Source organism: Nyctereutes procyonoides, unplaced genomic scaffold (genome assembly GCF_905146905.1).
Source record: "Nyctereutes procyonoides isolate TBG_1078 unplaced genomic scaffold, NYPRO_anot_genome, whole genome shotgun sequence".
Taxonomy (NCBI): Eukaryota; Metazoa; Chordata; class Mammalia; order Carnivora; family Canidae; genus Nyctereutes; species Nyctereutes procyonoides.
In genome coordinates, this window is record NW_026575146.1 from 71,287,334 (window position 1) to 71,313,788 (window position 26,455).

The following is a 26,455-nucleotide window of genomic DNA, read 5'->3' on the forward strand; positions in this document are numbered from 1 at the left end:
ATTATCTTTAGGCTCAGATCTTGTCACTGTTGCTGAGCATCCACTTTAAACCAAGGCCCCAAAAGATCTGTCTTTTTATTAAATGCTCTGGGTCAAGAAAACATAACATTCAGAATGTTTGAGAAGCACGCTTTTCTTCTGTAGAGTAGAAATAGTATGATTGTCAAAGGGAATGTGGGACAGAGACCCAGAACAGTGTAATGCCCAATGGCAGGGGACTCCTCAGGCAGATCAATTTTAGGAAAGATGGCATACAGACAGTTAATATATAGACATCTCAATTTTATTTTTTTAAATTTTATTTATTTACTTATTCAGAAAGAGAGAGCACCTGTGAACAGGAAAGGGTCAGAGAAAAAGAGAATCCCAAGCAGAAGCCAAGCACAGCACTGAGTGCAACACAGGGATCAATCTCATGATCATGCCTCGAGCTGAAATCAAGAGTTGGACCCTAAACTGACTGAGCCAACCATGCACCTCCACATTTTTCTTTTAAATCATGCATGTCGGGATCCCTGGGTGGCACAGCGGTTTAGTGCCTGCCTTTGGCCCAGGGCGCGATCCTGGAGACCCAGGATCGAATCCCACGTCGGGCTCCCGGTGCATGGAGCCTGCTTCTCCCTCTGCCTGTGTCTCTGCCTCTCTCTCTCTCTCTCTGTGTGTGACTATCATAAATAAATAAATAAGAATTAAAAAAAAATAAAGCTTTAAAAAAATAAAATAAATCATGCATGTCCATCTACCTCTTCAAAAGTCTTTTTACATCCCAGGATGCATTCACTTGATTTTGAGAAGATCATGCAAAGCAAATAATAAGCACCATCTTACTTAATTTCTTATTACCATCCACTTCTTGATACTGTTGAGTAATAAATATTAACCTATATAGCATAGTCAGAAAAATATTCCTTAGAAATAGAACTGAAAGACATTTTCAGACAAAAGAAGAAAGAATTCTTCATCAGAAGGCCTGTGTTATAGCAAACATGAATGTTCTTCAAGCAAAAGGAAAGGATCCTCCAACATAACCACAGGAGCAAGAAGGAGTTGAGAGAAACAAAACTGATATGTAAGAGTTTAAGTCTAAATTAGTACCAAATAGGGATGCCTGGGTGGCTCAGTGGTTTAGCACCTGTCTTCAGCCCAGGACATGATCCTGGAGTCCCGGGATCGAGTCCCACATCAGGCTCCCTGCATGGAGCCTGCTTCTCCCTCTGCCTGTGTCTCTGCCTCTCTCTCTCTCTCTGTGTGTGTCTCTTATGAATAAATAGATAAAAATCTTAAAAAAATAATAAATTAGGGATCCCTGGGTGGCGCAGCAGTTTAGCGCCTGCCTTTGGCCCAGGGCGTGATCCTGGAGACCCAGGATCGAATCCCACGTCGGGCTCCCAGTGCATGGAGCCTGCTTCTGTCTCTGCCTTTCTCTCTCTCTCTCTCTCTCTCTCTCTCTCTCTATCATAAACAAATAAAAATTTTAAAAAAAACTTAAAAAAATAAATTAGTACCAAATAGGAACATAATAATGATCATCTCTCAGGAGGTTTTATCTTATATATTTTTAAAAACATCTTATTTATTTGAAAGAGAGAGCACGAGTGGGGGAGGGCAGGGGAAGAGGGAGAAGCAGACTTCCCACTGAGCAAGGAGCCAGACATGGGGCTTGATCCCAGGATCCTGCGATCATGACCTGAGCTGAAGGCAGACACTTAACCAACTGAGCTACCCAGGCATCCCTCTCAGGAGGTAACATAAAGAGTTAAAATAGTCCATGAAAGCATATAAATTAGGAAGTGGGTAAATGAAAAACTGTTCTAAGATCTCTGTATAGATAGAGAAAAGTATAAAAGAACTAATTCCTGGAGTGCCTGAGTGACTCAGTCACTTCAGCGTCTGACTCTTGATTTCAGCTCAAGTCATGATCTCAGGGTGGTGAGACTGCATCATCTCTACCCCTCCCAGCATCCCCCATCACACCCCGCCACCCCACCAATGCCAAGTACAGACAAGCACCCTCTCTCTGTCTAAAAAAAAAAGTACTAATTACTACAATAGTTTGACAAATAAAAACTGTAAGTTATTTTGCAATCTCTCATGTAAGGAATAAAACTAATATATTTGTTAAAACATGCATAATTCCCATGTTAAAAGAGAAAAAAATATATAATGCACATGGTTTCTGTAGCAACTACTCAATTCTACCATTGCAGCTTGAAAACAATCATATTAAAAAAAATAGTGTGGCTGAGTTCCAATAAAATTTATTAACAAAAACAGTCACTGGACCAGATTCAGTTCATGGGCTCTACTTGCCCAACTCCAAATCAGAACACAAAAGCCATATAATCATCTCAGTCACGGTCAGTAACATAGGGCCTAGACCACCTGTTTTTGGAAATAAACTTTTATGAGAACACAGATCCATTTGTTGACTATTGTCTCAGTCAGGTGGTTTTCACACAATAATGGCAGAGTTGAGAATTTGTGTCTGGAAACATTACCCAATATGGCACTGTTTGAAAAAATAATCAGGGACGCCTGGGTGGCTCAGTGGTTGTGCGTCTGCCTTTGACTCGGGTCATGATCTCAAGATCTGGGATCCAGTCTCAAACTGGGTCCCCCAAAGGGAGCCTGCTTACCCCTCTGCCTATGTCTGCCTCTCTGTGTCTCTCATGAATAAATAAAAATCTTTTTTTTTTAATTTTTATTTATTTATGATAGTCACACACAGAGAGAGAGAGAGAGGCAGAGACATAGGCAGAGGGAGAAGCAGGCTCCATGCACCAGCCCGACGTGGGATTCGATCCCGGGTCTCCAGGATCGCGCCCTGGGCCAAAGGCAGGCGCTAAATCGCTGCGCCACCCAGGGATCCCCAATAAATAAAAATCTTAAAAAAAAAAGAAAATATAATCAAAGATGACTTCTGAATATATAAAGAGGCAAATTATCAGTATTCACCTAACATGTCTATATACCTCTTTAGGCAGGTGACTGGTTACAATGTTTAAATAGAAAAATTCTAGGGGTGCATAGGTAGCTCAGTTAAGCATCTGGCTTCGACTTGGTCATGATCCCGGGGTCCTGAAATCAAGCACTGCATCAGGCTCCCTGCTTCTCCCTCTCCCTCTGCTGCTCCCCTCTGCTTGTACTCTCCCTCCGTCAAATAAATAAATAAATATTTTTAAATAAATAAATAGAAAAATTCTATACCATCCTAAAGCACACATAGGTCAAGGTCAGTGTTAAAGAACGGGATATTTCATGGAAATAATTTAAAATAAGAGCATGTATGTTTTAATCAGACAATTATCAGCATTCTATAATTAAAATAAAATTTCTGTTGCTAGATCATTAATGTAGTTCACAGCTTGAAAGTTTTCATACTTAAAAAAAAAGGGGGAGGCAGAGAGAGAGAAAATGAGTTATAAATACAAATTTTACAAAGCACAAAACCATAAATATGGGGAAATTATCAGTCTTTTTACTCAAATATACTAGGTTCCTGCCTTCACAGATCTCTATTTTAGGTATTTTATTTCACTTAATCTTCAAAACAACCCCTGAGGGAGAGATTTTAACTTCCTTTTGCTATCAAGGAAAGAGACACAGGTCACACCAATCACACAATGGGATTTGAAAAATCAGATTCATTTCAGGGGCGCCTGGGTGGTTCAGTTGGTTAAGTGTTTGCCTTTACCTCAGGTCATGATCCTGGGATAGAGCCCCTTGCCCTACTCCCCGCTCAGGGGAAAGTCTGCTTCTCCCTCTCCCTCTGCCCCTCCAGTTTGTTTTTTCTCTCAAATCAATAAATAACATCTTAAAACAAAAATCAGATTCATTTCATTCCAAAATTCACTTTCATCTCACTTCTCAGCAAGCCAAAACTATGTGTAAATAAGATCTCTGTTCATTAAGTAAACAAAGGAAATGAGTAAAAAGCTATTAGAACTCTGTTACTCAAGTAATTGCAGAGGCATTTAGGGTAACAGTAGAGGGGTGCACCTGTCTTTAAAATGCACCAAAACCAAAAAGAGAAGACTGATTCATGATGCGCCTGGAGGGTGTTAAGCTTCTGACTCTTGATTTTGGCTCAGGTCATGATCTAAGGTTTGTGAGATGGAGCCCAGCTTCTGGCTCTCTATTGGGCATGGAGGCTGCTTGGGATTCTCTCTCTTCCTCTTGCTCAGCACCTCCCCAACTCTTTAAAAAAAAAAAAAAAAAGAATGATTCATGAACAGAGGATGGATAGAGGGTTAGGTAACAGAGCTATTCTAGTAGGACGTTAATGGTAGGATTTAGGTGGTAGGTATATAGATGGGTACTTTAACATTCTTTCAGTATTTCTGTATGCTTGAAATTTTTCCATACTAAAATGTTAGGTGGAGAGAAAGATATTGTAATAAGAATTTAGTTGGGTGGCCAAGTAGCAAGGAAATGTTTAAAGTTAATGGATCTTTTACATTATAGAAAATTATAAGGATGGGATCCCTGGGTGGCGCAGTGGTTTAGCGCCTGCCTTTGGCCCAGGGCACGATCCTGGAGACCGAGGATCGAATCCCACGTCGGGCTCCCGGTGCATGGAGCCTGCTTCTCCCTCTGCCTGTGGCTCTGCCTCTCTCTCTCTCTCTCTCTCTCTCTCTCTTTGTGACTATCATAAATAAAATAAAAATTTAAAAAAATTATAAAAAAATAAAATAAAATTTCTTAAAAAAAAAGAAAATTAAAAGGAAAAGGGAGTCAGAAAGTAATAACACATTTACAACTTCGATAAAAATAAATAGTCTACATTAAAGATGAAAGTCAGGGGCACAAACCCATGAGTAAATGCATAATCATAAACTGCCCCCCCCAAAAAAATAAAACGCCCCCAAAATGGTACCTAAACACTTCAAACATCTCACCTTTATATAAACACATGCAAACTCTGAATAGGAATCCACTCACAATACCACCGGTTCATACATCAAAAATGATTTACAAATGTTTATTACATGAAATCATGTAATAGAGAAAATGATAGTACCAGGTACACAATTTATCTGAATTATCAATATTTTTTTTAATTTTTATTTATTAATGATAGTCACACACACAGAGAGAGAGGCAGAGACATAGGCAGAGGGAGAAGCAGGCTCCATGCACCGGGAGCCAGACGTGGGACTCCATCCCGGGTCTCCAGGATCGCGGCCTGGGCCAAAGGCAGGCGCCAAACCGCTGCGCCACCCAGGGATCCCCTGGGTTATCAATATTAAGCACATATTATAAAAGCCTCAAATTGAAATCTACTAAGATCTTGAAAAGGATTATCCCTGGGGAACGGAACTTAACAGTGCCAATGGATGTTATTTCACTTATGTCAGAGTCTGAAAAAAAAATATCCAAGAATACAATCCAAAAATATAATATAGAATATAGAATATAATCCAAAAATATCCAATGTGCAGGAATCTTGCAGGACAAAGGATAAAAGGCTGCATTTTAAATATAAAACTGCTATTAGGGCAGCGCCAGTGGCTCAGCGGTTTAGCGCCGCCTTCAGCCCAGGGTGTCATCCTGGAGACCCAGGATTGAGTCCCACACGTCAGGCTCCCTGCATGGAGCCTGCTTCTCTCTCTGCCTGTGTCTCTGTTTCTCTCTCTCCTCTCTGCGTATTCTCATGAATAAATAAAAATATTTAAAAATAAATAAAACTGCTATTAGATATGCTGGATCATTAACCTCGCCAAAAAAACTTTGATTTCTGAAAGTTCGAAAGTAATGGGTGATGCTGGCTGCCAAAGAGGGTTTAAAAACTAGAACCGAAGGCGGGACTTGGGGCTACAGGGCAGAAGGGGGATGCAAACGCATCTTGCTTCGGTGCCAGCGGCCGGGGTCCCGGCTCAGCACGCGCTGGCCCAGCCCCCGGCCTTCAGGCGCAACCCACACTCGCACTCGCGCCCCGGACGCCCCACCCCACCCTTCATGAACCCCACAGACCCCTGCACGTGAATCCCCAAAGAAGCTCATTTTTGAGCCTGGAACAAAACCGCACCTCGCGCAGCCTTCCTTGACAGCCACCACGCTCCGGCTCGCAATCTCCGAGTCCCAGAAAGCACACGGCCCCCAAATGTGCCCTCAGCACCAGGTCGCTGTTTTCCAGAGATCTTGAACCACGAACACCGAAAGCACCTTCTGACCGAGGCCACCGGCACCCCAAGCGCGGAAGAACGCCCACCCACGCCCTCCCCCCGCTGGAATCCCAGCCGCATCACCCAAGGCGAGCGCCGACCGACCCTCCTCGGCCATGGTCCACGAATACACCCAACGCTGACCTGATTTTCACCACACACCACCGCGACCGGCCAGCGCCTGAACTTACTTCGCTGAACTTCGTACGCGTCCCTCCGCACCACAGGACGGTGGCCAACAAGGGTCTGAGGCATTTCTAGAGAAAAGACAACTGTATTCTTGGCTTTTCCGCTGCGTCAACATGGCTGCGCCCTGGCCGTTTCCCACGGGGGCGGCCATCTTGGATCACGGCCCTACTGAACGCCCACGGGCCTCTTCGGCGCCCGCGAGGGGCGGCTGGGAAAGTGTAAGGGCCCTTCCGTCCCGGCAGAAACGCACAGATGTGTCCAGGCTGAATCTTATATGACACGAAGACGGCGAGGGGAAGATCCCTTTCAGGGAGCCGACTGGAAAATTAAATTAGACGGCTCAGTTGGCGCTGTCCTGTTGAGGACCGGGAGGTATTTGTCCGGCACGGAACTCGTTTAGGAAAAGGCGAACCCACCCAGAGAAGCTTCCTCCACTGAGTTTCTAGCAAAAATAGGCTTGAAGCGACTTTTGGGCAAAAAATGACGACCAGAGAAGCCTTGAGGGCACAGGGATGGTGGTCACTGACTAGGAAATAAAAACGCTGGAACGCGCCAGATAGGCTTGGGGGAGCGAAATGGGGGAAAGTTAGTGCCCAGTGTGTAGGGCTTGAACCTAGGCGGAGCTTTCCCTGGGCCCAGAGAGGAAGGCAGGCTTTGAGGACCAAGGTCCAGAAACAAGATAGAATGGGGAGAACGGCTTGTGCGTATGACGGAGTAATTGCCACACTTTTCCAGGCAGTGTACCAGTTTCTGTTCCCACCATCAATATGAGATCCACTCTCCACATCCTGTTATAAAAGGAATAAGAAAAAGACCAACCTAGTTTTTAAACAGCTCAATAAGCCATTTATCTTTTTAAATTGGAATTACCCGATTTTTTAAATGCGTCTAACATTCAAATAAGGGAAAGTAAACATGAAACAAAAATATTTTAACCTAACTTAACCTTAAGTCATAAAGGTTAAACAATGAATATGGCGAGGCCATAGGATACAGGCATTCTATCATGCTAAGCCTAAGTCTTATTTTACTCATACTGCCTAGGTAGGTAAGTATTGTCTACCACATACAGCTTTGAATGAACTGTTACTATCCTGCTTATCACGGTTGGGAGTTAAAAATGCACACTACATTTAATATTAGGTATTTGATGTGTTTTAAGGGAGGCAGGATATAAATCTAAAATGTTTTTGGAGCACAATTCTGCAATTATCCAATTTAAACAATCTATTTGAGCTAGGAATTTCAAAGAAATGATTCAGTAGAAAAACTTTTTGAGAACATGTACAAGGATAATTATAGCATCAATGTCGACAATTTTAGGAAACACTCTTCTGCTTGTAACATACTTTTGCATCTCTATATTCACACGTTTGGATAGCATCCTCTCCTAGTGACCAACCAATGTGTCCAATAGGACAATAACAAAAAGGATAAAACTGGATTTGCTCAAGGAGTTATGATCTATCTCTTGGAGGTCTTCTAACACATTAGAATAAAGCCCAAGCTAACCTCTTGCAGCATGAGACTGAATCACCCCATTCCAGTGGAAGCTTAGATGTATAAAAAAAGCCAGCTAGCTCTTGCAGCCTCTATCCAGGCAGCCCCACCAGATAATCCAACCCTAGACCCATACTACAGAATTAGTAAATGTTTAGGAAATTAGTTTCATAATGCAATCAAAGGTAACTAATACCAGGACGCCTGGGTGGCTCAGTGGTTGAGCATCTGTCTTCTGCTCAGGGAGTGATCCTGGGGTCCTGGGATTGAGTCTTGTATTAGGTTCTGTGTGGGGAGCCAGCTTCTCCATCTGTCTATGTCTCTGCATCTGTGTCTCTCATGAATAAATAAAATCTTTTTAAAAACCCAAAAAACAAGTCACCTACTGATATGCTTCATATTGGTATTAGTTACCTTTTTTTTAAGATTTTTTAAAAAATTCACTTATTCATGAGAGACACACCAGAGAGAGGCAAAGACTTAGGCAGAGGGAGAAGCTGGCTCCCCAGAGGGAGCCTGATACAAGTCTCAATCCCAGGACCCCAGGATCACTCCCAGAGCAGAAGGCAGGTGCTCAATCACTGAGCCACCCAAGTGCCCCCAGTAGGTGATTTGTTAAATAAATCATAAATGTCCCTCCATGAACAGCATACAGACATAAAAAGAATGGACACTGTGAACTGATGCAGCCACTATGGAAAACAGTATGAAGGTTCCTCATAAAATTAAAACTACCACCTGATGCACTAACTCTATTTGTATTTACCCAAAGGAAATGAACTCACTTTCTCAAAAGGACAGCTGTTTTCCCATGTTCATTGAGGCATTATTTACAATAGCCATAGCATCAAACCCTAAGTGTCCTATACAAATGAATGAATAAAGAAAACATGGTACAGAACTGAATGTTATTCAGCCATAAAAGAGAAAATCCTGCCATTTATAACTCATGAATAGACCCTGAGGGTATTACGTTAAGTGAAATAAGTCAGAGAAAGTTCAGTACTGTATGACCTCACTTATATGTGGAATCTAAAAGAAAAAAAAAAAAACTCCTAGAGGAAAATTGGTGGGGGTACATTGTGGATGAAGGTAAAGGCAGTCAAAAGGTACAAGAGAAATGTCTAAAAAAAAAAAAAAAGGAAATAAGTCTAATAATAGTGATGTGTTGAACATAATTGGCCATTAGGGAAATGAAAGTAAAGCTCAAGATTGTTTACTACTATATACCAAGAGAACAGTTACTGTAAAATACAGCAAAAATACCAAGTGCTGGGGAGTATGGAGAGCAACTGAGTCTCCTATGTTGCTAGTAGAATGGCTAAAATAAAATATACAGTTGACCCTTGAGCAACATGGGTTTGAACTGTATGGGTTCACGTATATGTGAATTTTTTTTTAATTTTTTTTTAAATTTTTATTTATTTATGATAGGCACACAGTGAGAGAGAGAGAGAGGCAGAGACACAGGCAGAGGGAGAAGCAGGCTCCATGCACCGGGAGCCCGACGTGGGACTCGATCCCGGGACTCTGGGATCATGCCCTGGGCCGAAAGCAGGCGCTAAACCACTGAGCCACCCAGGTGTCCCACCCAAGTGTATTTTTTTTTAAAAAGATTTTGAGGGCAGCCCGGGTGGCTCAGCAGTTTAGCACCACCTTCAGTACAAGGCCTGATCCTGGAGACCCAGGATCGAGTCGTCGGGCTCCCTGCATGGAGCCTGCTTCTCCCTCTGCCTGTGTCTCTGCCTCTCTCTCTCTCTCTCTGTGTGTGACTATCATAAATGAATAAAAATTTAAAAAAAAAGTATAATGAGGGAGTCTGTTGATTACAGCTTTGTATCATAGTTGTATATGTAATAAAACTTAGAATTACAATATTAAAAAAAAACATGAAAATCTAATGAAATCCAAATAAGGTTAAGGGTTTAGCTAATGGTATGTTACCAATGTCATTTTCCTGGATTCAAAAATAAGATGTGGTTTATATAAATGTTTTTATTGGGAGATATTAGGTAAAGGATACCAAGGATCTCTGGACTATTTTGCAGTTTCTTATAAGTTAAAATGATTCCAAATTAAACATTTTATAAAAATAAATTGGAAGGTGGTTTTATAAAATATTTGGTCATATTTACAAACTTAGTTAAGTACAAATACCTATTATTTTATAAATTTAAAACATTCAGTTTCCCTTTAAACTACCTCAATATGCTAAATTTACAATTAAGTTTAGAGCCAAGGAAAGGTAAAAAAAAAAAATCATATAATACAGGGTAGTCCTAGAACACTCCACACAATACTCTGCATTGTATGTAATAATAAATATTAATCAGTGATGAGGAAGCAGACTATTTTTTAAAATTATGGAATTACTGAAAAAGACACTAGATGAGGGTTTCAAGTATCATTTGAAAATGTACATCAGGGGGATCCCTGGGTGGCGCAGTGGTTTGGCGCCTGCCTTTGGCCCAGGGCGCGATCCTAGAGACCCGGGATCGAATCCCACGTCGGGCTCCCAGTGCATGGAGCCTGCTTCTCCCTCTGCCTGTGTCTTTGCCTCTCTCTCTGTCTCTCTGTGACTATCATAAATAAATAAAAAATTTAAAAAAAAAATGTACATCAGGTGAATTATCTGATTTCTAATGAGGTCTGACTTGTAACATTAAAGCACTCCCAACATTTACCACTTTCACAGGACTTAATTCCTTCATGAGTTCTCGGATATTTGACTACAGGTACTCTCCAGTTAGCATGTTCACGAAGTTTTAATTTCTGTATCATTTCCTGACAAAACAAAGCAGAATGTATCACTGACATCCTGCCATAAAAGTTTTTCTCCAGTGTGAATTCTGACACAGAGGTCTTCTTTCTGGATAAAAGCTTTCCTATGATCATCATTTTTTAAAAAATCCTATTTCTATGAACAATAAGCTCACTGATGATTTAGGACGATCCCTGATAATAAAGTCTACCTTCCCACTGAAGGCCTTCCTAGTCTCCGCATTCACAGAATTTGTATCAGTACACACTTTTCAGAATATAATAAAGCTAGAAAGTTTTGCTCAATGCATTTCCATGTTGAATGTATCAGTTTTTCAAACATGTTTTCGCTGACAGAAAATATGAGGTAAGGATCACTAAAGGCACTACACCACTTTCACTGTAGCCACCAGATTTACCTCCTGGACAAGTAATCTCTGCAGGGCACACATCTGACAACCGGCAGTACTATGATCACATTCCAATCTCCTGGAAGCACTGATGGTTAATGAAGCCTTGGTTGCCACAGTCATCACATTCACAGGGATACTGTTTTGTAGGAGTTCACTCATAAGTAATGAGCTGTGACTCTGTGTTAAAGGAACTTCCAACCTGACTCAATCTACTCATTTCTTTTGTGTGCATTTTCTTATGTTTAACAAGGTTTGACAAGTGGGAGAAGGCTTTCTCACAATCACTACATCCATATGGTCTCTCTCCTGTATGAGTTCTTTGATGGACGTTGAGTACTGACTTTGTGGTAAAGGCTTTTCCACATTCATTGCACTCATAGGGTTTCTCTCCCGTGTGAATTCTCTGATGGGTAATGAGACCATATTTGTGAGAATACGACTTTCCACACTCAGTACACACAAATGGAGTCTTTCCTGTATGACATCTCTCATGTTGTATGAGGCATATCTTCTGGCTGAAGGCTTTACCACACTCACTGCATTCATAGGGTTTCTCTCCTGTGTGAGTCCGCTGATGTATAATCAGGGTACGCTTTGTGGTGAAGCCTTTTCCACATTGACTACATAAGTAAGACTTCTCTCCTGTGTGAGTTCGCTGATGTATAATCAGGGTACGCTTTGTGGTGAACGCTTTTCCACATTCACTACACATGTAAGATTTTTCCCCAGTATGAGATCGCTGATGTACGATGAGATTACTCTTCACGGTAAAGCCTTTTCCACATTCACTACATACATAGGGTTTCTCTCCAGTATGAGTTCGTTGATGTACAACAAGATAGCGCTTCATGGTGAAGCCTTTTCCGCATTCAGTGCATATATAGGGTTTCTCCCCTGTATGAGTTCGCTGATGCACAATGAGATTACTCTTTACAGTGAAGCCTTTTCCACATTCGCTGCACACATACGGTTTCTCTCCACTATGAGTTCGCTGATGGGCAATCAGATAGCGCTTCATGGTGAAGCCTTTTCCACACTCACTGCATGTGTAGGATGTCTCTGCTGTTTGGGTTTGCTGAGGCACAGTGAGACTCCTCTTCACACTAGAGCCTTTTCTGTATTCATTGGTTATAAAGACTTTGTCTTGCGTAGGAGTTTTCTGATGTTTAGTGAACATGATATTTCTGGAGAAGGATCTACCACATGGATCACACCCGTGGGGTTTTTCTCCTCTATGACTGCTCTCATGGTAAATGAGCTGAGACTTCCTAATGCAGGTTTTCTCACATTCCACACATGTATGGGGTTTCTCCATTTTATGAGTCTTCTGATGCTTAAGGACTTGGAATTTAGTGCTGATATGTTTTGCATTTTCAAGGAATTGCATTCCAGAATACAAATGTTCGTGATTACCATGTAGAAAATATTTCTCATCACCATTAAACTCAGTGGCCTTCTTTATTTCATATTTTCTCTTCTGGTTAGCTAAACTCAAACTTGATTTCAAAGCCTTTCTGCTTAAGTCAAACACATGATTTTGTGTTATGGCAAAATTTATTTTGCTCAGATGAACAGTATTTCTAAATGTACACTGTTCCCCATATTGTTGTGTGCTCTTCAGAAATCTGTGGTTTTGAGAGTCCTCTTGGAAATGACTATCAAGCTTCCCAAATCCTAGGAAAAGAAGAGAATAACAAATTCTCTCAAGAAGATGGCATGGAATAAGTGTTTAAGGTTTTAGTTATTTATTCATGAGAGACGGGGGGGGGGGCAGTAACATAGGGAGAGGGAGAAGCAGGGAGCCTGATGCAGACTTGATCCTAGGATCTCAGGATCATGACCCGAGTCAAAGGCAGATGCTCAACCACTGAGCTACCCAAGTGCCCTTGGAATAAAAGTGTTTTAAAGATGATGTGGAAGTGGCTCTTTACTACTGACTATGATTCCAGTTTAAAAGAAAACGATAAAGATGTAAGATGAAGTAAGTATCAGACTCAGGAAGAGATAGAAGCATATTCAAAGTTAAATACAAAGAAAGTTCTCATCTGGGGAAAGGAATATGTGGAGGAGCTATTAAGGTATCCTGACACATTCTCTTAATGACTAGAATATGACACTTTCTCTTAATGACTAGAATATAACTTTTTCAGTCACTCCCCTTGCTGGTTCTCACTCACTCACCTGGATGGGTTCTACTCTGGATTTCATCCTCTGTTATCCATGGCTCATCTCTGTGTTCCAACTTGGACAGTGCATCTGGTTTGGTAGCCTGACACCCTATTCAAAAGAAACAACAAAAGACTTGGGTATAATAGGTTAAGATGAGAAAATATTACATTTTAGAGACAAAATAATTTCTCACATGCAAAGTAAAGGTTCTCTTTCAGCACAGAAAAGATTATCCCCCTTTGTTTAGGGCCAAGATAGGAGACTCTTCTGAAGACCACAATGATTGCAAAGCTTTCATCAAGTGATAGAGGAAAAGCCAGTGACTAGGCACCTCTAAGTGACACAGGGAAGCTGTCCTCACCCACTGACACCAGGTTCCTATAGTTCTCCAACATCACGTCCCGGTACAGGTTCTTCTGGGCGGGGCCCAGGAGCTGCCACTCCTCCCAGGTGAAGTCCACAGCCACATCCTCCAGTGTCAGCGATTCCTGTAATAATATGGTCCTGTTTAATAAGATGTGAATCACTTTTATTAACAGGGAAGAAGCATGAGGGAGGTTGTTCTAACCATTATATAGCCTCATCTATATACTTTTCTTAAACACGTTTTATTTTTTTAAATTTTTATTTATTTATGATAGTCAGAGAGAGAGAGAGAGAGAGAGGCAGAGCCACAGGCAGAGGGAGAAGCAGGCTCCATGCACCGGGAGCCCGACGTGGGATTCGATCCCGGGTCTTCAGGATCGCGCCCTGGGCCAAAGGCAGGCGCCAAACCGCTGTGCCACCCAGGGATCCCTCTTAAACACATTTTAGTAGAAGCAGGGTGCCTGGGTGGCTCAGTCAGCTGAGGGGTCGGCTCTTGATTTTGGCTCAGGTAATGATCTCACGGTCCTGAGATGGAGTTCTGTGCTCAGCTGGGAGTCTGCTTGAGGAATCTCTCTCCCTCTGCTCCCGCATCCCCCATGCTCTCTCTCTCTAAAATAAATAAGTAGGGATCCCTGGTGGCTCAGCCCAGGGTCTGATCCTGGAGACCCGAGATTGAGTCCCACATCAGACTCACTGCATAGAACCTGCTTCTCCCTCTGCCTGTGTCTCTGCCTCCCTCTCTCAGGACTAAATTAAAAAAAAAAAAAAAATGCAGCATAGAAGAGAAGGAAAACCTAAGGAAGAGGTTAATAAACATATAGTGTTAAAAAGATCTAATGTATACCTGCTTATAGTTTCTCAAAAAGATAAAGAGAGTAATGGAGAAACAGTATCTAAAGACCCCAAAGCTGAAAAACTCACAACTATACACCTCAACACATTAGACTAAAACTATAATATACTAAATGCAAAGGGAAACTATAAAAGCATCTAGAAACTAAAAGCCAGATCAACCACCACAGAAACAACAGAATTCAGAAAAGAATGCAATATTATCTTGAAAGTCCTGTTTTTTGTGCCAAAATGGCCAGCCATGAAACCCATTTGGTACTAAAACACATGACTTCTTGTGAACTGTGAACAGCATCTACTCCCAGCCACAACATTGACAATACTCAAGAATACTGCAAACCAAGGATGCTCACCAAATTCTCAGTGTCCAGAGTTTATACTGAGGCTTCATTATTTACACATGATTTACTGAAACACAGACCACATTGCTGAACTCAATCTCTAGATCCTTACCCTTCCTCAAGGTCACCTGTTCAAAGCCACAACCCTCTAATCACATGGTTGGTCTTTCTCACATGGATAGTCCCATCTTGAGATACCTCATTTGCACAAAGTATTCAGGGCCTACATGAATCAACTCATTAGCATAAAGTGTAGTCCCCGTGGCCCATGATGAAAAATAAAGACACTCCTGTCACACAGGTAATTCCAAGGGTTTAAAGGTACCTCTCAGGAATCAGACAAAGGTCAGCCAAATTTCTTATTACACACCAGGTAGGTATTCATGTCCCTTTATCAAGTGCCCTGCCCTTGAGCATGGCCTGGCCTCAGGAATTGTTTCTAAAGAAAATGCAGCAAAAGTGACTACACTGCACTTTTACAATTAGACTACATCTGACTTCCACCTTGCTAACAGAATCCATCCTCTGACGACTCTGATAAAACAAGTGGCATGATGAGAAAGCCCATGTGGCAAGAAACTAATAAGTAAGAATCTTACATGAGCAGACAGGTAGGAACTCATCAGATGAGGATCTCATCTGATCAGCCCTTCTAGAAATGAATCTGTGAACAACTCAGTAAGTGAGCTTAGAAGTGCATCCTTCCCCACTCGAGCCTCCAAATCAGATGCCACCCTGACTTACAACTTGATTATAGTCTTGATTATAGTATGAGAGACTGTGAAACCAAGTACCCAGTAGTGATATGACAAAAGATATATATTTGGTTTTTGGTCCCAGTTCCTAGTACAAAGAACTTCGAAAATCTTAGGATCTCCACAGTGATTAGTTGTTTGTGTGCTAATGAGAGGACTGTTAGCCCAGGCCCCCATACAACTGCAGAATGGGGGCTGGTTGCCAGAGAAACAAACAATGTGATTACAAGACTGGAACTTAGCTCCACTTCCTAAATTCAGTCACTCAACAGTAAACTAGTCAATCATGCCTAAGAAATGAAACCTCCATAAAACCCCCAAAACCACAGGTTCAGCAAGCTTCTAAGTTGGTGAGCATATCCAGCTACTAGGAAAGTGGCATATTCCCATACTCTGTCCTGAGAAAAGGACCACAGAAACCATGACTTAGAGCCCATCAGTACAGGAGACCAAGCCTTGAGATTGGTATCTGAAGTGGGGGCATTCTTGCAGGTCTGTACCCTTAAACCTGTGTAATCTGATGCTAACTGCAGGTAGTCAGTATCAGAGGGCTGGAAAAGTGGTATTGGAGGAGATCACATACTTGGTATCAGGAGGAAAAAGCCTCATTTGGTGTTAGAAGTGTCGTGAATAAAATCAATACATACTGTCATGCTGAAATTACTGACCCACAGAAAGTGTGAGATAAAAAATATATCTTGTTTGAAGTTGTTAAGTTTTGAAGTAATTTTTCAGGCACCTATGTTATTATGTAGATATAGGCATATATGTGTTATTATTCTACAACATCAATAGATAATATAGGACATAAACTTTTAAAGAAAGAACTTAAGAAAGAAGAAAATATGGAATATTTATGGTTCAAGTAAAAAACCATAAAGAAAAAGACTAACAAATTTTAATTTGAATCAAAAATAAAACATTTGCATGGAAAAAGATATTAAGAAGAAAAGCTAAAAGATAAGATTCTAGAAAAACATCTGCAACACATACAGGATCAATATGGGGCACCTGGGTGGCTCAGTGGTTGAGAATCTGCCTTTGGCTCAGGTCCTGGGATAGAGTTCCGCATCAGGCTCCCAGGGAGCCTGCTTCTCCCTCTACCTATGTTTCTGCCTCTCTGGCTCTCATGAATAAATAAATAAAAATCTTAAAATAAGATAAAAAATTTTAAAAATAAAAGATCAATATACCACAAGATCAACAATTACAAATAAGACAAAAAAAAATTTTTTTTAATCAGCCAAGGAGGACGGCATATCACAGAAGAAAATAATCCAAAAAAGCAACAAAGGGACAAGAATCTGAACCTCACAAGTGATTGGGAAAATGCAAAATAAAAAAAGGCAAAACAATATTGGCTCATACAGACTCCGAAAATATGCAATTTGATAATATAATAACAAGTGTTGGGAAGCTGTGGGCACTGGATGTTCTTATATAACACTTTCTGTCAACCAGACCGTCCTCTAGATGCTTTGCCTAGAGAAATTCATTTTAGACCCTACTTTATGATGTGAGTGCCACCGTCATTAACCCCGTTCCACACATGAGAAAACTCAGGGGTATGATGGCTAAATGAAGTGTGCAGTCACCCAGACTCCAAAACCAACATTTTAAAACATGTTTAAAACCATGAGTTGGCACATTAGAATGTGACTAGACCCCACAACCGATTTCTCTGTCGCCACTCTGAAAAAACACATACAATTTTAGAAAAAACCATTAATGGGGCACATGGGTAGCTCAGGCAGTTAAGAGTCTGGCTTCAATCCTGGGATCAAGCCCCACATCAGGCTCCCTATTCAGCGGGGAGTCTGTTTTTTCCTTTTCCCTCTGCCATTTCCCTCCACTTGTGCTCTCTGGCTCTCTCTCTCTGTCAAATAAATAAAATCTTGAAAAAAAAAAAAAGAAAAGAAAAAGGGAAAAAAAGAAAAGAAAGAGCCATTAACCAGACAGTTCATTCTTATGGTTTGTAATAACAAAAATATTTGTTTGTTGAGTATGATGATGAACTCATGGACTTTTCTTTTGACAGGAAGTGAACCAGGGTCCAGGGACCCAGTGCAGGCAGAAGGAGAGGGAGAAAGAATATTTTTTTAAATTTTGTTTTATTTGTTATTATTATTTTTAAAGATTTTATTTCTTTATTCATTCATGAGAGACACAGAGAAGCAGAGACACACTCAGAGGGACAAGCAGGCTCCATGCAGGGAGCCAGACATGGGACTCGATCCCGGGTCTCCAGGATCACACCCTGGGCTGAGGCAGCACTAAACCGCTGAGCCACCAGGGCTATCCGGGAGAGAGAATCTTAAGCAGGATCCACACAGTACAGAGTCTGACATGGGGCTCAATCTCACAATCCTGAGAAAATCCACCAAAGAAATTTCTTGAGACCTAAGTGGTATAAATTATTGAATCCTCCAAGAAACTGGTCTGCCTTCCTCCCAAAGCCAGTGCCTATCACATAGCTTTTCATGTCTCTCTGGTTGTGATGTTTGTTAGAGATATCAGACACAAAGTGACAGGTAACATAACCCCCAGGATGTACCACAGTCACACACTGTGTCCCAATCAATGTTAGTCCTTCAGGATGACTGCTATGAGTAATATATTCCTGATTTCACTTTGCCTTGCTTTTGAATTTAAAGTCTAATTTAATTTCTCCCTAAATCCAATTATTTCAATTCATACAAAAGTGTTGAACTGATTTGTTTCAAGTTACCACAAGCTGTCAGAAAACGCAGGAAAAGTGCACACAAATGAAAATCACCTGGGCCTTGATCATCTTCTGTGCTCATGAAACAGTGACATGGATTCTGTTTCTTGTCTCTTCTGCATCTGCCACAAAGTTCTTGAAGTCAGAAATCTTGGTGTCCACTTGAAGTTGTCCCTAGAAGCAATGATTTCCAAGTCCTAGTACTTCTTTCTTCCCTCATTCCTTCACTTGATCACTCTTGCTCTTGAAGACCTGGAACCTGCGGGCTAAAAAGCAAAGTGACTTTGAGTGTACATTCCCTCTTGGCCCAGGTGTTTCACTGCTGCTATGCACTTACCTTAATAAACCTCAGTATTTCCAATTATTCCTTTATTTGGTGCCCCCAAAGCTTTCACACTTGGGGCAATAAGGCAGGGTTCTAAATGTGTGAAAGGTATGGCTTTCGTCTGTGAAGTAGAAGTGGCATGGCTATTAAAGGGGAGGAGGAGGGGGAACCTGGGTGGCTCAGCGGTTGAGCGTCTGGCTTTAGCTCAGGGTGTGATCCCGGGATCCAGGATCGAGTCCCATGTGGGGCTCCCTGCTAGAGCCTGTTTCTCCCTTTGCCTGTGTCTCTGCCTCTCTCTATATTTCTCATGAAAAAATAAGTAAATCTTAAATAAATAGATAGATAGATAGATAGATAGATAGATAGATAGATAGATAGATAGAAGGTAGAAAAGCAAAAGCAGCAGAGCATGATGCCTCTGAGGCAGATGGCTAATAAGGCACATCCATTTAGGACATACGGAAGGGGGATCCCTGGGTGGCGCAGTGGTTTGGCGCCTGCCTTTGGCCCAGGGTGTGATCCTGAAGACCCAGGATCGAATCCCACGTCGGGCTCCCAGTGCATGGAGCCTGCTTCTCCCTCTGCCTGTCTCTGCCTCTCTCTCTCTCTGTGTGTGTGTGTGTATCATAAATAAATAAAAAATAAAAAAATAAAAGATAACAAACTGTTGTAATAAAAGCCATCATTTAAAAAAAAAAAAAGGACATGCAGAAGGTTCCAAAGATCTGGACATTGTGTCTTTAAAAAGCATGTGTCCTCATGAATTGCTTTGAAAGTCTTTATATACTCCATGGGTATGCACACTTCAATGTGAAGACTAATGAACAAAGCAAACCATAAGGACAGTCTTATCCCACTTTGTGCACTAAATGATTAACCTTGCTCAACAGAGGTTTATTTAGCTTTTGCCCTTAGTTCCAAGGAGGAAACTTCTAAGTCCACGGAATATCCTGCCTAATTAAGAGTGTCTATGCTCACCTCGGAATCTTGGGCCATGCAAGGCAGTCAGGTAGTCTATTCTAATAAAGTGATTTATGGTGAAGGGCCTTGGACCAGGTGGTATCAGGCATGCCTCTGGAGGGGCTGGAGGAGACTAAGTTCAGCCATACAGGCAGTCATGTGTGTGTACATTAACTCTAATAAAAACTCTAGCACCAAGGCTTATGTGAATTTTCTCTGGTTGGCAATAAGATAAAAAAAAGTATATAAATGAGGAAGCTATAAATTATAAATCTATATACACCTAATAGCAGAATCACAAGACACAAAAACTGACAGAACTGAAGATAGAAATAGAAAACTTAAAAATCACACTGTCAACAACTTAAAAAATAATAATAATAAAAAAAAAAACAGAAAACCAGCAGAGATATTTAAGACTTGAACACCACAATCAGCCAACAATTATTTGATGCCACACTCAACAGCAACAAAATATACATTCTCTTCAAAGGTACATGAAACATCCTCCAGAAAAGATAATATAAGATATAAAACAAATGTCAATACATTTCAAATACATTTTCCAACCATAATAGGACTGAATTAGATATTCACTGTAGAATGAATTCAGGAAATATATAAACATTTGGAAATTAACTAGCATGTTTCTGAGTAACCATGGATTAAAAACAAATAAAAATGTAAAAATAAATTAATAATCAATACTTTAGATGAAATGGACAAATGCCTGGAAAGAGTCAAATAACAAAAGTGACAGAAAAACAGTTCTAGGGACACCTGGGTGGCCCAGCGGTTGAGCATCTGCCTTCGGCTCAGGGCGTGATCCTAGAGTCCTGGAATCAAGTCCTGCATCTGGCTTTCTGCATGGAGCATACAGGGAGACCTCTGCCTATGTCTCTGCCTCTCTCTGTGTCAGGAAGAAAGAAAGAAAAAAAAGAAAAGAAAGGGAAGGAAGGAAGGAAGGAAGGAAGGAAGGAAGGAAGGAAGGAAGGAAAAGAAAGAAAGAAAGAAAGAAAGAAAGAAAGAAAGAAAGAAAGAAAGAAAGAAAGAAAGAAAGAAAAGAAAGAAAAGAAAAGAACAAAGAAAAGACACTTCTAAAAAAATCCAAATAGACATGTAACAAAAAATTGAATTAGTAATTAAAAACTGTCTCACAGGGGTGCCTGGGTGGCTCAGTCAGTTAAGTGATTGACTCTTGATTTCACATTAGGTCTAAACCTCAGGGTCATGAGATCAAGCCCCATGTTGGGCTCTGTGCTGGGCATGGAGCCTACTTTTTTTTTTTTTTTTTTAGATTTTATTTATTCATTCATATACACACAGAGAGAGGCAGAGACACAAGCAGAGGGAGAGAAGCAGGCTCCATGCAGGGAGCCCGATGTGGGACTTGATCCCAGGTCTCCAGGATCACACCCCAGGCTGCAGGTGGCACCAAACCGCTGCGCCACTGGGGCTGCCCTGGAGCCTACTTTTTTTAAAAAAATTGTCTCACAAAGAAAAGCCTACGCCCAGATGTATTCATTCCATGGTGTCACTATCACCAAAACATCAAAGCCAGACAAAGGCATCACAGAAAAAGAAAATTACAGACCAATCTCTTTCAGGAATATAGATGAAAAACTGTTAACATATTACTAAAACAATAAGCGGTGTAAGTCAATCAGAGAAAGACAAGTATGATTTCACTCATGTGGAATTTAAGAAACAAAATGGAAGAATATATGAGAGGGGAAAAAAAGGAGAGAGAAGGAAACAAATCATGTCAGAACAAACTAAGAGTTGATGGAGGGAGGTGGGTGGGGAATGGGATAGATAGGTGATGAGTATTAAGGGGGGCATTTGTTATAATAAGCACTGGCTGTTATATGTAAAGGATGAATCACTGAACTCCATTCCTGAAACCAACACTGAACTGTTTGTCAATGAATGAGAATTTATTAAAAAAAAAAAAAAAAAGATTTTATTTGAGAGAGCGAGACAGGGAGAGCATGAGCGAGATGAGGAGCAGAGGGAGAAGCAGACTCCCCGCTGAGCAGGAGCCCATGCAGGGCTCAATCCCAGGACTCTGGGATCATGACCTGAGCTGAACGAAGATGCTTAATTGACTGAGCCACCCAGGTGCTCTTCATCAAACGGATTTTTTTTTAAAGAAAAAAAAAATTAGCAGAACAAATCTAGGATAATATAAAAAGGAATTACAATGACTAAGGGGGATTTATCCCAGGAATGCTAGTTTGGTTTTATCATGTGAAAATAAATAAATAAAACACTCCAAATTAATATAATAAAGTATAAAACCCACATGTTCTGAAGAGACAGAAAAAGTATGTAACCACATGTCACATCACCATTCATGACTAAAACTCTTGAAAAACTAAGAACAGAGGGATCTTATTCAAACTGATACAGGGCATCCACAAAAAAACAAAACTAGTATCAGACTTAATGATAGAATTCTGAATATTTTTCTCCTAGAATTAAGAACAAGGGGGATCTCTGGGTGGCGCAGCGGTTTGGCGCCTGCCTTTGGCCCAGGGTGCGATCCTGGAGACCCAGGATCAAATCCCACATCGGGCTCCCGGTGCATGGAGCCTGCTTCTCCCTCTGCCTGTGTCTCTGCCTCTCTCTCTCTCTCTGTGTGTGACTATCATAAATAAAGAAAAAAAATTATAAAAAAGAACAAGGCAAAAGGGGCACCTGGGTGGCTCAGTGGTTGAGTGTCTGCCTTTGGCTCAGGTCATGATCAAGTCCCCTGCAGGGAGCCTGATTCTCTCTCTGCCTCCATGTCTCTGACGAATAAATGGATAAAATCTTAAAAAAAAAAAAAAAAAGGCAAAAGTGGCTGCGATCACCCCTTCTATCCATTATTATAATACAGGTTCTAATCAGTTCAATAGGTAACAAATAAATAACTAAAACTTAAAGTCATCTGGATTAGAAATGCAGAATACAGGGGATCCCCGGGTGGCGCAGCGGTTTAGCGCCTGCCTTTGGCCCAGGGTGCGATCCTGGAGACCCGGGATCGAATCCCACATCAGGCTCCCGGTGCATGGAGCCTGCTTCTCCCTCTGCCTATGTCTCTGCCTCTCTCTCTCTCTCTCTCTCTCACTGTGTGCCTATCATAAATAAATAAAATAAAATTTAAAAAAAAAAAAAAAAAAAAAAAAAAAAAAAAAAGAAATGCAGAATACAGCTATACTTGTTAAGACAACATAATCTTGTACACAGAAAACAAACAGAAAAGTAACAAGTTTAGGGATCCCTGGGTGGCGCAGCGGTTTGGCGCCTGCCTTTGGCCCAGGGCGCGATCCTGGAGACCCGGGATCGAATCCCACGTCGGGCTCCCGGTGCATGGAGCCTGCTTCTCCCTCTGCCTGTGTCTCTGCCGCTCTCTCTCTCTCTCTGTGTGACTATCATAAATAATAAATAAAAATTTTTAAAAAAGTAACAAGTTTAGCTAAACAAAAGGCATTATATACATCCAATGGATCATTCAGGAATAAGGGGGAAAAAGGAACTACTGATACACACAAGAATGTTATCTCAAGGGAAACCTGGGTGGCTCGGAGGTTTAGCATGGCCTTCAGCCCAGAGCGTGATCCCAGAGTTCCAGGATCGAGTCCCGTGTCCGGCTCCCTAAGTGGAGCCTGCTTCTCCCTCTGCCTGTGTCTCTGCCTGCCTCTCTCTCTCTCTCTCTCTCTCTCTGCGTTTCTCATGAGTAAATAAATAAAATCTTAAAAAAGAAGAATGTTATCTCAAAATACTCATGCTGAATGAATCAAATCATAATAAAACAAGTACATCCTGTACTCCATTTCAATAAAACTTTAAAAAATATAAAGTAGCCTAGAGTAGTGAGAAATAGATCAGCAGTTACTTGGGAGGGAAGGGGAAATATGAGAGGGATGGATTAAAAAGGAACACAGAAAATTTGGCTGTGAGGGGTATGTTCATGATCTTCATGATGTGGGGACACTATCCTGAGTATATATGTCAAATTTACCAAATGGTATGGTTTATTATTTTTTTTAAGATTGATTGATTGATTGATGATAGACACAGAGAGAGAGAAAGAGAGGCAGAGACACAGGCAGAGGGAGAAGCAGGCTCCATGCCGGGAGCCCGATGCGGGACTCGATCTGGGGACTCCAGGATCGCGCCCTGGGCCAAAGGCAGGCGCCAAACCACTGAGCCACCCAGGGATCCCCAAATGGTATGGTTTAAATATCTGTAGCTTATTGTATGTCAATTTTACCTCAATAAATTAATTGCAAAAAAAGGGAAAATCTAGTTATAATTATAACATACACCAAAATACAATGCTAATGAAAAAAGGCAATAAAAGACTACATATATGATTCTGTTTATATGAAATGTCTAGAAGTTGCAAATTAACAGACTCGGAGATGATCAGTGGTTGTGTGTGGCTGGGGGTAGGAGTGGAGACTGAGTGTACAGAGGACCAAGAAAACAGGCATGTCTGGGTGGCTCAGCCCAGGTTGAGCGCCTGTCTTTGGCTAAGGGTGTGATCCCGGGGTTCTGGGATGGAGTCCTGCGTGCAGCTCCCTGCGAGGAGCCTGCTTCTCCCTCTGCCTGTGTCTCTGCTTCTCCCTTTATTTCTCATGAATAAATAAATAAAATCTTTAAAATTAAAAAAAAAAGAAAAACTTTTCCAGGTCATGGCAATGTTTTAAAATTGGAGTGTCTTGAAATTGGATTTGCTCATGGTTGCACAACTCTAGAAATTCAGTTAAAATCACTGAACTGCAAATACTTAGTCAATTTTATGGTATGTAAATCAAACCTCCATAAAACTACTAAAACTGTAACAATACTTTTGAATTTCACGTCATTACCACTTATATTAATATGTTTGATTCAGGAATGCCTGGGTGGCTCAGTGGTTGAGTGTCTGCCTTTGGCTCAGGTAGTGATCCAGGGTCCTGGGATCAAGTCCCTTATCAGGCTCCCCTCCTCTGCCTATGTCTTTGCCTCTTCCCTGTGTCTCTCATGAATAAATAAAGTCTTTAAAAAAATTTTTTGATTCAGACACCATGGCAATGGCTCACCAACCTGTGTTGGTATTACTGCAATGATTAAAACTGTTTAAGTATCATCTCCTATGCAAATATGTTGAGGATATGAAAGGACATGATACAATCAATTTTCCTTATGCTTATACAGATATACAGATGATCCTAAATGTGAAGAGGGGAAAGGTTCTCACTATGTAACAGAATATAGGGTAGAGGAGATGCTTTTACTTAGAATGACCCTAAAAGAAAATATCCATGACTATAGTTCATTTGAGGCAAGAAGAACAAAAGCTACATCTTTTAAGAGTAACTATGTCCGGACGCCTGGGTGGCTCAGCAGTTGGACGTTCGCCTTCGGCTCAGGGCGTGATCCCTGCGAGGAGCCTCCTTCTCCCTCTGCCTGTGTCTCTGCCTTTCTCTTTCTCTGTTTCCCATGAATAAATAAATAAAATCTTTTAAAAAAAAAAAGAGTCAATGTGTCACTAGCTCACTCAGAACACAATTTTGTGGGGACAGTGCGAAGAGAGATGTTGGGAGACAAAGTTTTCAGGAAGGTCCGTAAGGATGGACTTGAAGGAGAGAACTGGGTTTGGATTAACTGGAGAAAATGCAGCCTCGGGTCTGTTTCCAGCATTCAAGGCTTGAGCCTGAACCCTCCGATTCTCCAGGGGCCCTGGATCTCCTCGAACACGGAGAGCGCCCACCAGGAGCCTCTTAGAGTGAGTCCTGACTTAAAAATGCCATACCCACAACTGGCTGAAGAAACCAACAGGGACATCTCCAACCTAGGCTCCTCTAACACACGGAAGCTAGGCAAATTCACACATATACTTTCCACCCCACTTCTCAACCACCAAGTCCCAGGGGCAGAGCGACCCACGTGGACTTCAAACCCTAACAAAGTGGGCCTCTCAGTCGCGATGTCTTCAGACTTTCCATCACTGACTCCCAAAGGCCCCATCACGCTCCCCAGATTCCTTAATGATTGAATCCAAATAAAATCCCAACTGCGGTCCTTCACACACGCTCCCGTTTCACGGACCCCCACAGGCCGAGAGCCAAGCCCGGAACCTGACTCACCTGAATCCGAACCTCCACAGAGGCTGAACGCTGCGACGAAAAGCCCCCAACGTCCTTAGCCACTTCCTGTCCGGATGCGCTTCCTCGCCGCACCTAGGGACTCGGATCCACCTTGACCAGCGAATCCCGCGAGGCCCTTGGCGCGCTGCGGGATTTTGGAACTCGGAGGGCGGGCCCTGCTCTATGACGTACAGGCCACGCCCACCCCGGCGTTTCTGAGGGTGGGGGCTATAGCGGCTTTGTAAGAAAATCGAAATCATTAGTGGCCCCGCTAGTGTTTTTACCTCCTCGCTGCGAGGGATGACCAATAAAGCTATGCTAACTGGGTAAGAATTCAGAAGTTGGTGTCTATCAAAGCCACCAGGCACGTTTATGGGCCGAGGGAAGAAAGATGGCGGCGCCCTTTGTGCCCTGCCCAGCGCAGATGTTAAGGCTGGAGCACGGAGGGCGCGGCCATCTTAGAGGGTGGCAGGTGTCCGTACGGCTGGGACGGCTTCAGGCCGCGGCCTACTTTTGTGGAAGCTGAGACGTCACAGGACAGGCAGCGGCTGCTTAACGTCTTAGGTTTAGGGAGAGGGCGGTTGTGTGTGGAGCGTATAAGACCCTTGTCGTGTAGAAGGAAGACTGCCACTGAAGAGGCGAAGCCGATAGAGTGGAACTTCCTAAAGATATGCTAATCCCCCGGAAAGAGCTCCTACCTCTAGGGGGAAGGGATGAAGTGAAGGGCACAAGTGTGTTTTTCTTCCAAAAGTAAATGATGACTGTGGGTTATTGGAGAATATGAAATTACGAGATAATGTAATTATTTTTTAAAGGTTTT

The 26,455-nt window shown here is 41.8% G+C and overlaps 1 protein-coding gene across 1 annotated transcript in view; it reads right to left on the minus strand.

Moving 5' to 3' along the window:
* Positions 1-6,603: 6,603 nt before the first annotated feature.
* LOC129500212 (zinc finger protein 432-like) overlaps positions 6,604-26,455 on the minus strand; it is a 38,773-nt gene continuing 18,921 nt past the window's right edge. Inside the window, 3 exon segments of the mRNA XM_055310390.1 lie at positions 6,604-7,141; positions 11,033-11,237; positions 11,239-12,074. Of these exon segments, the coding sequence (XP_055166365.1) occupies positions 6,680-7,141; positions 11,033-11,237; positions 11,239-12,074 (1,503 nt within the window). The 3' untranslated portion in view covers positions 6,604-6,679.